Here is a 15,307-nt window from a genome sequence, read left to right on the forward strand (position 1 = left end):
TTAAGCTTGTTTATTTACTCGTAAAACGTCATTATTTCTTGTCAAGAAAAATAAGTATAACTAGGCCCCAACGCCCACTTTCTCAAGGCGTAATCCCGCCAAATCCCATATAACAAATGTTTTAATCCATGTGAAAGATGGCGTAATTCCTAGCCATAATATTTCGTACAAAACTCTGTCGCGTCATGATTGATGTCGGAACACGTATACGGAGATTAATGAAGGCTTTTGCGCTAAAAAACCTATCCAGTTTCGTGTAGGATAATAATGCCGTCATCATTTTATTGTTTGAGGGTCCCGTAGGAAAATAAACTCAAGTGCGTCGTGTACTAGGTTCAAGATAAATCATGAAATTCTCATTACTTATTAAGGGCAGATTTAAAATTACCGAAAAATATATATTTTTTTCTATTTAACTTATTTATGAATTTTAATCAAGAAAAGTCCGACATTTTATCACATTTTGAATTTACATCATTTCGCAAGGTGTTACGGCTGAGAGAAGAAATGGCAAGAAACTGCAACAGCAACACATCTTTTAAATCAATGAGGGTACATTACAAATTATTTAATAACTATCGTATAATAAGCTTTTTTACATAAAGTAAGCTTCACGTGTGCTTTAAATTTATTTTCTGACAAATTTAAAATATTATCTGATATTTTATTGTAAAAACGTATACATAACCCCAAAAAAGATGATTAATCTAGAATTTTGAATAGCAATAGGTACTATTATCAAGATCATGTAAAAATATGTGAGAATTTGGACACCGGTAGGTACGGAAGCAAATGAAACTTACGTGTTTAACCCTCGGACTTACGGACCCCTAAAAATACTTTATACAGACTGGATTACTGCGGTCGTGGGCGACAGGAAATTAAGTACGTCTACACAAAATACCCGCTGAAGCCTGGGCGGGATACATCAAAATTAGCCTGGTACGTGAACCGCTCCATTCGGGCTCTTTGTTTATATGTTTTAGGGCATTTTATAGTGTATAGCGGTCCAAGCTCGCGTACTTGAAAAAAAGAAAAAAAAAATGAAAAATGTTTTTATTACTTACCAGAAAACAATACAAATGAGGCACGTAAAATAGAATGAGTACTTATACAGGGTGTTAGTGACATCGTAACGAATACTCAGGGGGATGATTCAGGACATGATTTTGAGTTAATATCAAGTGGAATTTTTCGTCGCAAAATTCATGATTTTTTTTTAGTTTTTTTTAAATTATTTTCAATTCTATACTTTTGCGATGAAAAATTCCATTTGATATTAACTCAGAATAATCAGCTGAATCATCCCCCTCAGTATTTGTTACGATGTCAATTACACCCCACACAAGTACATACGGTAGCCATACAAGTAGGTATGGGTGTTAGTGACACCGTAACGAATACTGAGGGGGATGGTTCAGACCATGATTCTGAGTTGATATCAAGTGGAATTTTGAGTCTGAATATTCCTGAAAATTTTTGTGTTTTTTTTTAATTATTTTCAATTCCATACTTTTGCGACGGAAAATTCCACTTGATATCATCTCAGAATCATGGCCTCAATCACCCCTCAAAGTTTTCGTTACGATGTCACTAACACCCTGTATTAAAAATATATCCAAATGAACAGAGGTTCGCAAACTAGGCGGATATGGGCGGAGAAAAGCGGAGATGTGCGGATATGACCAATCACAGCGTTCGAGAGAGCGAAAAACGAAGACGCTCTGTCACTCTCTCCCTCACGGTGATTGGTCGATTGCTGCATATCTCCGCTCCTCTCCGCACAGCTCCGCGTCAGTGAAAACGCAGCCTAGAACCTCTCTTCTTGTCGTTTATTATTCCCATCTGATGGTGGGGTCTGCCTTCTTCGTATTTCTCTTCCACTTCGCTCTAGCGGACGTGTCGTTTTCGAAGACACTTCAGGAAGACAAATCAGGTGCTTTTATCATTATCATCTTCAGGAGCGGATCCAGCTTTTATGTTACGGGGGGGGAGGGGTCATTAGGTCGCAGACTACCTATCTCCGAAGAGAAATAGATAAAATAGCAATAGCCACCCATGACCAAATTTAAATGATTCCTTGCTTCGGAAAGCACACACAAGGCTACTAGCCCAGACGCCTCCATCAACCCGCACAGAAGCAGCATAGTGGAGTATGCTCCATACTCCCTCTGCTTGATCGAGGTAAGGCCTGCATCCAACAGTGGGACGTCATCATAATTAAGAGCCACGCTCTTGTCGGTGTAGCATTCTCTATGCTACTTTTTTAGGGAAAATAAGGCAATGGTTTCCCACCTGCCTTCCGCCCCGCAGTACTCTGTCTGACGCAAGTCGGATGGCGCCCAGACTAGTCTATTTAAAAGCCGTACTAGGACTTCTGTCCTCCGCCTCTAAATAGTACTGACAGTTACTGCTGCCCTCTGTCAGGTCATATAGGCTATGTATCATTTATATTATGTGGATATGTAAATAAAACTGCATAGTATTAAATAAATATAAGGTATATTGATATTTTTTACCATCTTAGGTACAAGTTACATCAAGTTAGGTAGGTTAGTTAGGTAAGTACATACATTTAATACTGAGTTTGTCATACATCGTATAAAGGTACTTAGCAAGCACTATGACTAGTTAGGCCCATACATTTTCATATGACTCATACAAAACAAAACACAGTCCAAACCGTCTAAAGTCGGTTACATGTTCGAAATCCAAAAAAGAAAAATGCCGTGGAATGTCAAATTTTAAAAAGACAACGGTTTTTGACCAAAATTTGGCACAGAACGAAGTTTGATACAATTAAATACTACTATTACTTATTAGTTCTTTTTAAATAGCCTATATGGCGTTGACAACTATGAGCGTCATACTTTGGAACGCCATCTAACATTTTATTGTAAAATCACTAAGAGCAGCTAACAAAATTTTTAACTGTTTCGGATCACCTGGCATTGCCATTTGCCATCTCACCAGGGCGGTTAAAAAGCCACATCATAGCAATTCGTCTACAAAGCAATATTGCTATTTGAAGTTTCTTGATATTGCGCACTTACTTTTTAGCCGCGTTTCTACTTAGGTACATTTGGCGCGCGACATATAGCATAACAGACTCGTGTAAATCAGTGCTAAGGGCATAACTCCTTTGTTTCTATGTGTTAAAATCACGGAATAGAAAAAAAGGCCAAGTGAGCGAGAAACGCGCGCCATACAAGTATGAGCAAATATTTCATACTTCAACTTTGCACTCCATTCTTCCGCAAACTTTACGACACACGGAGCTCCGCGATAGTATATTAAAAGGTCGTCTTGTGCATTATAAACTGCAGGGCAAAAAATGGAATATCGACTATCACGCAAGGAGATCCCCCTCCTTATCACAGGACAGCTAAAAACTTTAGGGTGGTATTAATAAACGAATCTCAGCTGAGACTGCTTTCAAGATCATGTCTTTGTTTTTATATGAGAACTGTCACATTGACATGATCTTGAGGGCAGTCTCGAAGCTGAGATTAGTTTATTAGTGGTGCTAATTCCTGTAAATACCATCTAATTTTATTTTAAGATATATCTGTCATTTTCTTATCCGCCGAAAAGGAAAGGGACGGGTAATCGACAAGCATAAAATGTATGGAACACACGTGAATTTTAAGCTCAAATCTAAAACAACCGTCTAAAAATTTTACATTGGCCAATAACCCGACAGAATTACGTTGATAGCACACGTCAAACGGTTTGCATACCAGCGAGATACCTTTTGATTCGCCCGGGTTATTCATTCATTTACTCATTCTTCCTAAAATTAAGAGCAATCATCCGTCCCTTTCCTTTTCGGCGGATAAGAAAATTACAGGTAACTTAAAGTAAAATTAGGAGGTGTCTGCAGGAATCGGGGCCAATACCACCCTTAGTGTGATCAGCTGTTTATCAAAAAAATACTTTTGTATGCAGTATCTTACGAAAAGTAATGATAAAATTGCAGTCTATCACATAAAATACACATTGCCGGTAAAGTGGCTATGGAATTTGAGAAGCAGTAGAGCTATCATATTTATCTGTTTGCAGGAGTAGTAGTAAAAGAGAGTAGGGTTGAACCGGCGACAGCGGTTCTCATAGAAAATTCGCGTTGGGAACTTCCCAACCTCTTCTTTCTATTCCGTGGTTACAATAGGCTAACCATCATCATCATCATCTAATATAGGCCTCACTCCAGCCTCCGATGCAGCCCTAACGGCGGCAACATTCCTTATTTCAGTAAGACGTCGAGACACAGGTATCAGTAAGGTCTGCAGCCACTCCTCTGCGCTCCTCTTTCCGGTCATGGCGTGAAGATGTGTCGATAACTCGTCTTGTAGTCCCGTCATGTCATTTATGAGTCTGAAAATAATTATTTTACTTAGTTTTTTTTTTCTTGAAAAAAGTTGTCAATACACACATACACACAAAAGTAGCATGGAGAACACCGACACGAACGTGGCTCTTAAATTAGTGATGACCCTAATATTTACCTATGTAACGTATGTATGTATATACAGTCATGAGCAATATGATGTACCCACTTTAGAACCCTGTCGCACTATCATATTTGAAATTTAATGACACTTACGGTTTAATTTGTCAAAAAACTTAATGTGACATGGTTTCAAAGTGTATATACATATGTATATTAGTACTAGTGACCGTACACGACCCAAATGTAGCTTATATGGCATTGACAACGTGTGACGTCACTATTGCCATTTCTTTTTAATTCCTTGATTGCAAATGGCTGTAAATATTTTTTAACGAATTTCGATTCTATTTTCAAATTTGGCTATCAATTTATTAAATTAAATAATTATTTTTTTATTAAATTTGAAAATAATATGTCTATTTTGGAATTACCTGCGGGCCTAGCACCGTAAACACGCGACTCTTTCTCGCCGCGACAGAGATCGTCTGTCTCTTTCTGTGCAGTACTGTGTGAGAATGACGGGTGACGTATGTCGAGGTGAGAAAGAGTCGCGCGTTTACGGTGCTAGGCCCGCTGATTGCTCTTATACTTACTGCTGCGCATTGTGAGCGATGCCTTCAATTTGTACCGGGTTAGTAAAGTTCCTCTCCAGTTGCCAAGGGTTGAGCCAAGTTCCGACTCTGCGAAACAAAACATAAATCAGGTAAGAATCGGGGCTTTTGCTGTGCCCTCTAAGGTCCATAAAGATTCGGGTCATAAATTTATTTGATCGCAAAATGTTAGTCGTTTATTTATAGTTATTTTACGAGCAAATTTTACGACAAGGTCAATAAAGATAGGTGAAATGATATCTAGTCGGTTTGAGAATAGTCTTTAATATAGTTAGTCATATTGCTATCTAGACAACCTGAGACCGACCCAATGATACTGAAGAAATTGATAATGAAATTGGTATAAATTGGTTTGTTGTAAGGAAAATAAAAGACAGTGTTTTGTCGTCACCCCATCTTGGTAATCTCTTTTTATTTAGCGTCAGTTAATAGCGACATACCTTTGACATTGACGTAAAAACGAACGAACGAGGCGAACTAATTGGTTCCTAAAATATGCGCTAGATGGCGCTTGTCCGTGACAGATACTTATTTTGTAACCACAAACACAAAGTTAACATAATTAGTATTCTATATACATACATAGATGGTTATTTTTAATTATTTGTCATTTGGGTTTTAAACAGCTTGAAGCACAATATGGGACCGAAAATAATTCAAACAATCACTTGAATTTTCATGAATTTTCACTTGACAGGAAATTCCACTTCGACTCAGAATCTTCCCCCAAAGTTTTTGTTATGGTGTCACTAGCTGGGCACAAACCTCCCCTCAATCAACCGGAGCGGGTATGGAGCATACTCCACCACGCTGCTCTATCTATATCGGATTATTATTGTTATTGGTGGTGTTTCGTCTACTTTGCATGAGATAACCGGGACTGAAGATTTTACGTGCTTTATAAATAGTACTTACAAATCTCCATGTATGAACTCGAGACATCGATTTCTGTGTGCAACGAACGAATGCACGGCGCGAGCCAGCTCCAACCCCGGCCATTCATTCTGTGGCAGTGTTTCACTGACTACGCTCACTGAAAAATACATAACATACTTAAAGAGAAAATTTTAATCGAAAAATTTTCTGACTCGGATGTGACTTGAACCCGCAGCTCTTGTCAAGCCAGGACGAGCAAACAAAAATAAAAATAAGACTACAAAATAACATGAAAAAGACTAAAAATTACAATTATATGTATAATTAAAAAGTAAACAAAATCTTGAGGAGCTCGGTGGCGCAGCGGTAAACGCGCTCGGTCTGCGTTTGTTGAAGTTAAGCAACTTTCGCAAAGGCCGGTCATAGGATGGGTGACCACAAAAAAAAAAGTTTTCATCTCGAGTTCCTCCGTGCTTCGGAAGGCACGTTAATCGTTGGTCCCGGCTGCATTAGCAGTCGTTAATAACCACCAATCCGCACTGGGCCCGCGTGGTGGTTTAAGGCCCGATCTCCCTATCCATTTATAGGGAAGGTCCGTGCCCTAGCAGTGGGGACGGTAATGGGCTGGTGATGATGAAACAAAATCTTACCAATATTATCCGTATCTCCCTTCACAAGAAGTCGCAGACAACTCGCCAAACTTGGTAGAGACACAGGCAACAGCTCACAGAGCGTCGCGTAGTGGTCATATCTGAAAACAATATGTATAGACACATTAATAATAATAATAGTACACTCATGAGCAATATCATGTACCCACCCTAGAACCCAGTCGCACTATCATATTTGACATGTATACGTAATGTGATTTACGGTTTAATTAGTTGAAAAAGTTAATGCGACATGGTTTCAAATTGTATATGTCGAGACAACTCAACTTAATTCTGTCGGGTTATTGGTTAAGGGATTTTTTTAAATTTCTGCCTAAAATTAAATAAATAAATTTTATGCCAGTCGATTACTCGTCCTTTTCCTTTTCGGTGGGTAAGAAAATGACGGGTATAACTTAAAATAAAATTAGATATCTGCGGGAATCTTTCGCCTTCCGCCCCGCAGTACTCTGTCTGACGCAAGTGGATGGCGCCCAGAGTAGTCTATTACAAAGCCATACTAGGACTCCTGTCCTCCGCCTCTGAATAGTACTGACAGTTACTGCTAATATATTAATAAACTATTGCTGTTAATATATTTGTAACTCAGTAAAATTTCCCATTACCTGGACCACCCAGTGAGAATGATGCCAGTGAAGCTGATATCTGCGCCGTACCTCTTGAACTCTCTCAGCCAGGCTTCGTGGTTGCTGATGTAGCGGCTGACTGGCGATATGATCTGAAATAGGCAAACTATAACTCGTATTTTTCTTTTTTTTTCTTTTTACTTTATTTGGATCCTCAAACAATGAGCATGGTAGTGATTGCTGGGTACGGCAGAAGAAACAGAAAAATAGGCATAACCCCGAAGAAATAAGATCGTTAAGTAGTTGAGTGATAGAGTAAGAAACAGTATGATAAGAGAGAGATGGTGTATCAAATTCAAATTCAAAAATATCTTTTTTCAGTAGGTAACATAGTTACACTTTGAATCGTCAATTTTTACATAACGAACGTCTCATCCGCCTAAAACTACTGCAGCTTCTCACAACCTGTATAGCCGGGGAAAAGAAGCTGCAAGAAAACCTCGGCCTCCCCTAGATGTTCTTTTAAAAAAATAAAAATAAACATAAAATATTGTTATACAATTGAGTAATTTAGCTGCCTATTATCAATTCTCAGACAGTTAATCCCAAGCATTCATATCTTCTAAATCTATGAAAAGGGGGTATAGTGACTGAGATTGAGAACAGATTTCGTAAAAAGTTATACTTTATATTTCGTAATTTAATCAATACGTAAAAAATATCGATAAAAACAACACCAGCTTATTATAAATACTTCTTCCAGCGCGCCACACTGAGGCAGAGCGCCCAAAATGCTGACAGCATTTCCCCTCTGAACTGCCAGGCCTATTGAGAAGGGAACGTTAAGTTAGTTTGGATACGTGAGCGGATGAAGGATAATAGGATTATGAAAGCGTGCGGGTATGAAGCGATTGATGAATGTGGAGGAAGCAAGAGAAGTGTGTCAGGATCGAAGCAAATTCCATAGTCTCTGCTTACCCCGGTTGGAAATAGGCGTGAGTTTATGTATGTATGTAGGAATGTGAGAATACTATGGAAGGATAATGAATGGGAATTTGATTGTTTATGGTATGAAAGGAGGATGGTTATTGGTTAATGAATGGGACGTAAGGCAGTTTTAAAAAGTAAGAAAGGGGAGTCTATGGTGCGATGTCGGTCGGGTTAGGGTTTTTTTGTTAAAATATAAGGAGTCAAGATAATTAATAAGGAGTAAAGATATTTAAAATATCCCGTGTTATTTCTATATCCCACGTGTATGTATTATGGCCCGTTAAAGATATATTATGGCCCCGATTTCTGCAGATACCTCCTAATTCTAAGTTATACCTGTCATTTTCTTACGGCACTGACTATAAGGGCCACCTATCTAGCCGACGCGACTGGACGGCAAGGCAGCAACGTGGCGGTCAGCAGCTCAGTGTCGAAAGATTATTACGCCATATATTGCAATAAAATTCGATACCTGATTACTCCCGTTAGCTCCTTTATATGCGGACCCAGTCCACATGTTTGGGAAGACTTGTTTGTACCGTTGCCACAGTAAGGGGTCTATTTGGAAGCACTCTATAGTATTGTAGAGCCATAGCACCGGCTGCACTAACTCGCCCACCCTGTATTCTGAAATTAAAAAGATCAGAGGGTCTAAACAGGCCACATTGAAGCAATAAGGGATTTGACTGGGTCAAAGAATATGCTAATCTGGAAATAGAAGCCAGACTAAGATGATGAAAGACCAATCTCATTTTATTTTTCGACTTATTTATATTAATTAATATTAATTAATTTATTGTTAGAACATCGATATTTAGAATCGATAATCGATTATTCGGCAACACTACTTTGCGGGTTGGAAGGTCAGTCGCTTCTATAAAAAATCCAGACCTGGGAAATCTTCAGGTTAGGTAAGCGGACCCTGTGAAAAACAGGATAACGCTAGGAAAAATTACACTCAAACTTACGTTGCAGAGTGTCAACACTCACAGACCTCAGCATGTCGTCCCACATGAGTACAGTCAAGTTTGGCCTCTTCCGTTTGATGAACAGCACTAAGTCCCGAATGTGGTCTAGGAACAGTGACGCGGTCTTGTGCTCGCTTGCGGCCGCGCGCACCTGGCAGTCTTGGCAGACGCCTGTGTGCCATACCTGAACGAAATGGCTTTGCTGAGTGCAACCTTGTCGAGTTACATCCATATTCTAACACATTAACTCGAAATTCCCTGCATTCGACTCTGCTTCAGCTGAGGATTTTGGCATTTTAAATTGACATTTACGTCCTCGACTTAAGGCCTTTACGGTGTACGGAAGAGGTTAAGGTAACGCTCTTCAGAGCATATTGCCAGTCCTTTTACACGTGCAGTCTGTGGGTGGATTACACGCGTCGGGCATACAGCGATCTGCGCGTCCAGTATAATAACGCTTTCAGGATATTGTTGAGGTTGCCGCGATATTGCTGCGCCTCTGGTATGTTCGCTGAGGCCCACACAGATTGTTTTGCAGCGATCATGCGGAAACGTTGTGCGTCGCTTCTCACGCGGACTCGAGCCAGCCCCAAGTATCCTGAAGACGTTATGTGATAGGTGGGACTCCCCCCTTCTAAAAAGGTGGATGGAGCTTCACACTTTATAAGTTTGTATTTATGATCGCCCGAATAATGTCTTCCTAACACTAGTTTATAAGTCGTTTGTGTACTAACATTCTATGGACTTTGTTATGGACGATTTTTATTTATTTATTTAGGTACTAACTGGAGTGGAGCATGTCATAGTGACAGCATAATAATACGAAAATAATGACGTCATGCCTCCACTCAACCTTAATGGAGTAAACTAGAGACAAGGTTGAGGCGCCGTCTAAGAATACCTATTTTGAGCCGAGTTCCAGGTCTTCCTTAAGGTTGCCTCAACTTAAGACCGAGTTGAGGAAGGTTAGAGTCAGGGATGCCAGTTTTTTTCTTAAATTAAAATTTTGATTATAAATCGCGACATTATTTTTAAATTAAATTGTGATTTAAAAATCGGGACGTCCCGCCAAAATCGGGACATCTGGGAACCCTGGAGTTAACAACTTAGAATACGGATGTTAGACCTCACAACCTAAAGGTCTTACTTTTGTCTTAAATGGTCGTAAGCCGCTAAGGTGTAAGGGAGAAAGCGCGAGGACTGTCTCGGTCGCACTACCGCATTGGGCGACATGTTAACAATGTAATTTTTGTATGGACTCCTCGGAGTGTGCGTATGCATGATGAATCATTGTTTTTTTTTTATCAGTTTAGTTTCATCATCATCAATTTAAGAGCCACGCTCTTGTCGGTGCAGCAGTTTCCATGCTACTTTTTAGGGAAAAAATAGGGCAGTGGTTTCCCTCTTGCCTTCCGCCCCGCAGTACTCTGTCTGACGCAAGTGGATGGCGCCCAGAGTAGTCTATTACAAAGCCATACTAGGACTCCTGTCCTCTGCCTCTGAATAGTACTGACAGTTACTGCTGCCCTCTGTCAGGTTCCAGGTTACAATCCCTGTGACTTGCCCCTTCCGTCCTGCATTGCCGTTTAGTTTATATGTGCCAATTTTGAAATTGGACGCCGACGTTCTTTCGTGTAATTCGAATATACAGCAGATACATTAATGACGTCTAGTATATCTTTAGAACAATAACTCACTCCAAATCCCTCACCTCATCAGCCCCGATGTGCAGGTACTTCGCATCAGGCTGGAAATGCAGCACTTGATCCAGCATTGTCAGCACGAGGCTTCGCGCCCCCGGCCGCGAGGGGCAGAGCACCGCGGGCGAACGCGGAGCCTCGCGCAGGTCTCTATACTTGCTATGCTTCAGGACAAACTCCATGTGACCAATTGTTTGGACCAGTTGGATCTGTAAGAAAAAAAATAAAGTCATGATTCTACAGGACAAAAGAATTTTGATCGCAAAATGCCTTCTTTTGCCTTAGAGTCCGTTTGACTACTTTAGACATTTATTCACCGGCAAACTGGGAACTAGTTAAATCTTCTTTTATTTACTTATTTTATATAGGTATAATAAGAAGAAGCGCTCGATATAAATCATGCAGACCCAGCTGGAAGTGAATAAAAAAATAAAACACATTCAGCTGTTTGTCCTTCCTGGCATGTCGTAAAATCCGACAGAGGGATTGTGTCCTTCCTAACATGACACACAATTGTTAAGGGCACTAGCTGATCCCTTGTCACCTAAGGTTCATAGGACTTTGTTGCAACAGTGGCTGCAAGTTGTTTTTTAGTACCTACTTGTGGTTCTGCCGACCCCATTAGACATTACGGGCGTGAATTTATGTATGTATGTAATAATAAAAAATACTCACAGGCTCAAGTCCATTCAGCTTTGTGAATTCCAGTATATGCCATACTTCCTTCACGGAGTAAAGTCGGTCCCCACCGCTGCCCTTGGGACAGCCGCTGAGACTGCCAATGTTCATCAAGGGGTCACAATATGGAAATGTGTCCTCCCACTCGAAGAGAACTCCAGTAGCGCCCCATTGCTTAGCAGAGAGTATTACCTTTGAAATTTAAGTTGGTACATTTGGTGCATATTTTTAACTGTTATTACACTAGGCTAAAGCCCGTATTGCAGAAGTCACGTTTATACATACCATTATAGTTAGAACATACCATCTTAGACTCTCTGTTACATTTGATAAACAATAACTGATTTTTAACCATGAAGAGATTACCAGTCAATCTATATTTCAGTGGCAGGATGTAAAACTTTTACCTCATATTGCTCTACAGACTCAGAAGGATAGAAAAGTAGGGGGGAATTCGCCCAAGAGTGGGACACTTGACACTAAAGTACTTATTAATGGCCTTTTTGACGTTTGTGCTGCTTTATAACTATATTGATGGGATGAATTGCTGTACCTACTTGAACAGCCATCATACAGTGCCGCTACTATAGGCAGAAATTGTTTTTCGTCGACCATTTAGCAATCTGTTGTTAAACTCTCCAGTAGATGTAATGACGAGAAAGAATAAGCATTCTTATTTTTTAATTTAAGTACCTAAACTAAATTCAAATTCATCTTGTAAATACCTACAAAATTATAATAATTACCTTTTCCAAATATGATATCTTCCAAGGGGCACCTTTTAAATCTAAGTGAACTATCCTGGGACAAAACAGAACATTGATTAAAAATAATTATCAATCTAATTTTAATTTAAAACAATAAATTTTCAATTTCACACTAACCTATGCATTTTACTGATATTAATTAAGATTTAACATAAACAATGCACTAAAGAACACATCAAAATAAAATTGTTTTAACTACAAAACTATATTTTTAACAGATTTTGTTTATTTTAATTCAAAATTCGAAGAAAATACGGGTTACGGATTTATTTTTTTTTTGTTTTGGTTTTCCCCGAAGGGTAAGGCAAAGGGAACTATGCCCATACAGCCATGTCTTACGTATTTTTTTTCTTGATGATTGATGAAATGATGAAAGGTGATGATGATGAAACCTAAGCCCCCACCCTCGGAGTAGACTCCTACTCCGAACCCCAAACGAATTAACTCAAAAGTCCGCATAAACTTTTGAGTTATGAAGCGGCTTCCCGGCACGACGCGAAAATAGGCAGATACACTTTGTTTATTGAATACTCCAATATAATAACACTCGCGAATGTCTTCCGACCAACTTAATGCGATCATCAACCACAAAACACCACTTCGCATTAATTATTTAGATTACTCAATGAAGAAAGCAACTGTCCCGTTCCCGTTTCCCGCCGAAAAGCACGGGTTACGGATCACTGTTATGATAACTCCATCCGCTAAAAGTAAAAGTTTTTAAAAGATGCAATTACAGATACAAGTGCATGGATGAAGTTAATTTTGGGTTATACGGACGTGTTTTTAAGTTTCGTTTGAATTAGTGTTTTAATTAAATAATTAAAAATTTTAATAATCAGAAATAAATTGTTATAGGAAAGCAATAAATCTTAATTTCTCTCATCGTTGTCTTAACAAAAACAGTATATTATAAAAGACCTTTCGTAAACGGAGAATGACAGATGAAACGTAATGTTGCCATTAAAAAAAGTAGTACTATGTGTAAGGGTGATGACGAATTTTCCAGGCTACGTTCCCTAAAAAAAAATAGATGGAGCTGTACTTTTTAATATTATAAATAACAGACGTATATGCATCTTTTATCTTTGTTTTTGGGTATAAATAATGACCCTTGTACACTTAGGCACAACACATCTTCCACCTATTGTTATTCTGATCAAAATAAAGCAATATAGGTAGCAAAATAATTTTATGCGTATCTGATCCAAATATCAAGCAGCAATTATTTTTAAAAATGCCTTTGCCATAACGTTATATTTTTGAATAATTATGTACCCCGAGCTTCCCGAGCAATGAGAAAAAAGATAATTATCACGTTAAATCTGAACAGCGCCATCTATAATGTTTTTAGGGAACGTAGCATAGAAAGTCCTTTTTTTGCTCATGTTTTGTAATTAAGGAATAAATTAAACAAAAAAATGATTAGCAAACTTTTAATGCAATAAATGATATACAAGGTCATAATCTATTTAAGTAGATTCAACAAACTTACTTTCTACAATACTTTCCTGTATAAAAATAAATTCATTTCAAGTCGGTGTTCAGTATTGGCAAGTTTTCCTTTTCGCTTTCAATATTACATTCATTTTTATACTCCAATCCTTTTTCTCATTATCAATCATACGTAATTTAATCATACAATGCTTTTGTAATCAATCTAAAAACCTTCATACACACAAACAAAACCATCTACATTATCCAACTCAGTAATCTAGCAATTCATTAGGGAAATACAATTTTAAATTAAAAGTCAATACTAATCTTCCGTAGGAAGTCATAGGACATTAAACTAGTAAATAAACCAAAAGTATTTTACTTTATACAAATGTTCAAAACTTTTAGCTAACATTAATGATTTATATAAACTACATAATTATAGAAAAAAGCAATAACGTATAAAATAAAATAGCTTTATTAAAGATGTCTACTAGGTAGGTGTAATTAAAAACTCTATTAACTATAATATAAACTAAAAATACGATTTAATTATATTAAAATAGATCTTTCCATTTCAATGAAAACACTGTTACAATTCGTGAATTCATGATGCTTAAAATACAACACCTCAAAAAAACAACATTGGTATTTTAAAAAAATTGAGTGTTTTCAAATATTATAATTTGTTTCTTTTCATAGATTGCTTTTATTTTGTAAATTATTTTCACTCACAATTTCCTCCTGAATAAATTAATCAACCAAAGCAAACACACGTAATATTAATTTAGAAAGCAATCGTTTTAAACCGTGCCAATTGCATCTCTCATTATATCTTTTTCTAATAATTTAACTTGTATTTATCTATAAATGTAAGATCTATTTAGTGACCTTTTAGTAAAAACGGGACAAAGCAAAGTCATGTTACACTAGTCCGATAGCCGCAGATCGTGACGGTATTCACCGAAAGTTCTGAAATCTGAAACTAGACAAACATTCAGCCATAATATTTTTTCAATATTCAGCTATAGCCAGATACGGCTGAACCTGTATAATGTGAATGACACCAGTCGCTTAATGTGCTATAATAATTTTAACACCAGGTTCGGGGTCTGACGCGACGTCTTTAGCCAAAGGTGCGTTGCCGCAAATCCTGAAGTTCTTCGTATACGGAATGACTCCGACCAGCAAGCCAGACACGATCACCCAGATGCCAGCCACGTAGAATGCCGCATCCCAATAGCCCGTACTGTCTTTAAGGGCACCTGGAATTTAAGACCAAATATGATTAGTAATAAATTCAAAATGTGATTTTTTGATAGAGCTTCTTCGTGAAAGACGATTGATGTTTGTGTGACGCCGTTTACCATGAAATAGGGTAGTTCGCCCCACAATAAATACCAACGTATGATTCAACAGTTGGCAAATAACAATTAAAATATGAATATTATAGGATATTCCATTTTTTATTAGGAACTCTGAGATTCCAGGAAATACTTTAAACGATTCCGATGAAATTCAGTTATTAGGTCTCTATTGTAGTTTACCAAGTGTAAGGGTAGCAGTATCTATGTCAACAGAACAGCAGCTTCC

General features: G+C 38.1%; 2 protein-coding genes and 1 long non-coding RNA gene across 3 annotated transcripts in view; 1 reads left to right on the top strand and 2 right to left on the bottom strand.

The window, feature by feature from the left end:
* The window catches only part of LOC126369305 (uncharacterized), a 50,169-nt gene extending 46,252 nt beyond the window's left edge, over positions 1-3,917 (top strand). The window contains exon 2 of the long non-coding RNA XR_007566684.1: positions 3,874-3,917. This is a non-coding gene — a long non-coding RNA (uncharacterized LOC126369305). The remainder of the gene's footprint in view (positions 1-3,873) is intronic.
* Positions 2,484-12,535, bottom strand: LOC126369239 (hexosaminidase D-like). Its single transcript, XM_050013579.1, has 11 exons — positions 12,395-12,535; positions 12,257-12,311; positions 11,508-11,702; positions 10,844-11,041; positions 9,133-9,316; positions 8,637-8,791; positions 7,214-7,326; positions 6,588-6,688; positions 5,977-6,094; positions 5,044-5,130; positions 2,484-4,374 (listed from the first exon to the last, which is right to left on the bottom strand). The coding sequence occupies exons 1-11, from the start codon at positions 12,400-12,402 to the stop codon at positions 4,170-4,172; spliced, it is 1,419 nt and encodes a 472-aa protein (XP_049869536.1). The 5' UTR covers positions 12,403-12,535; the 3' UTR covers positions 2,484-4,169.
* Positions 12,536-13,699: 1,164 nt separating this feature from the next.
* Positions 13,700-15,307, bottom strand: part of LOC126369208 (monocarboxylate transporter 3-like) — a 58,013-nt gene continuing 56,405 nt past the window's right edge. Inside the window, exon 5 of the mRNA XM_050013514.1 lies at positions 13,700-14,979. Within this exon, the coding sequence (XP_049869471.1) occupies positions 14,789-14,979 (191 nt within the window). The 3' untranslated portion in view covers positions 13,700-14,788. The remainder of the gene's footprint in view (positions 14,980-15,307) is intronic.

This window comes from Pectinophora gossypiella, chromosome 8 (assembly GCF_024362695.1).
Source record: "Pectinophora gossypiella chromosome 8, ilPecGoss1.1, whole genome shotgun sequence".
Lineage (NCBI taxonomy): Eukaryota > Metazoa > Arthropoda > Insecta > Lepidoptera > Gelechiidae > Pectinophora > Pectinophora gossypiella.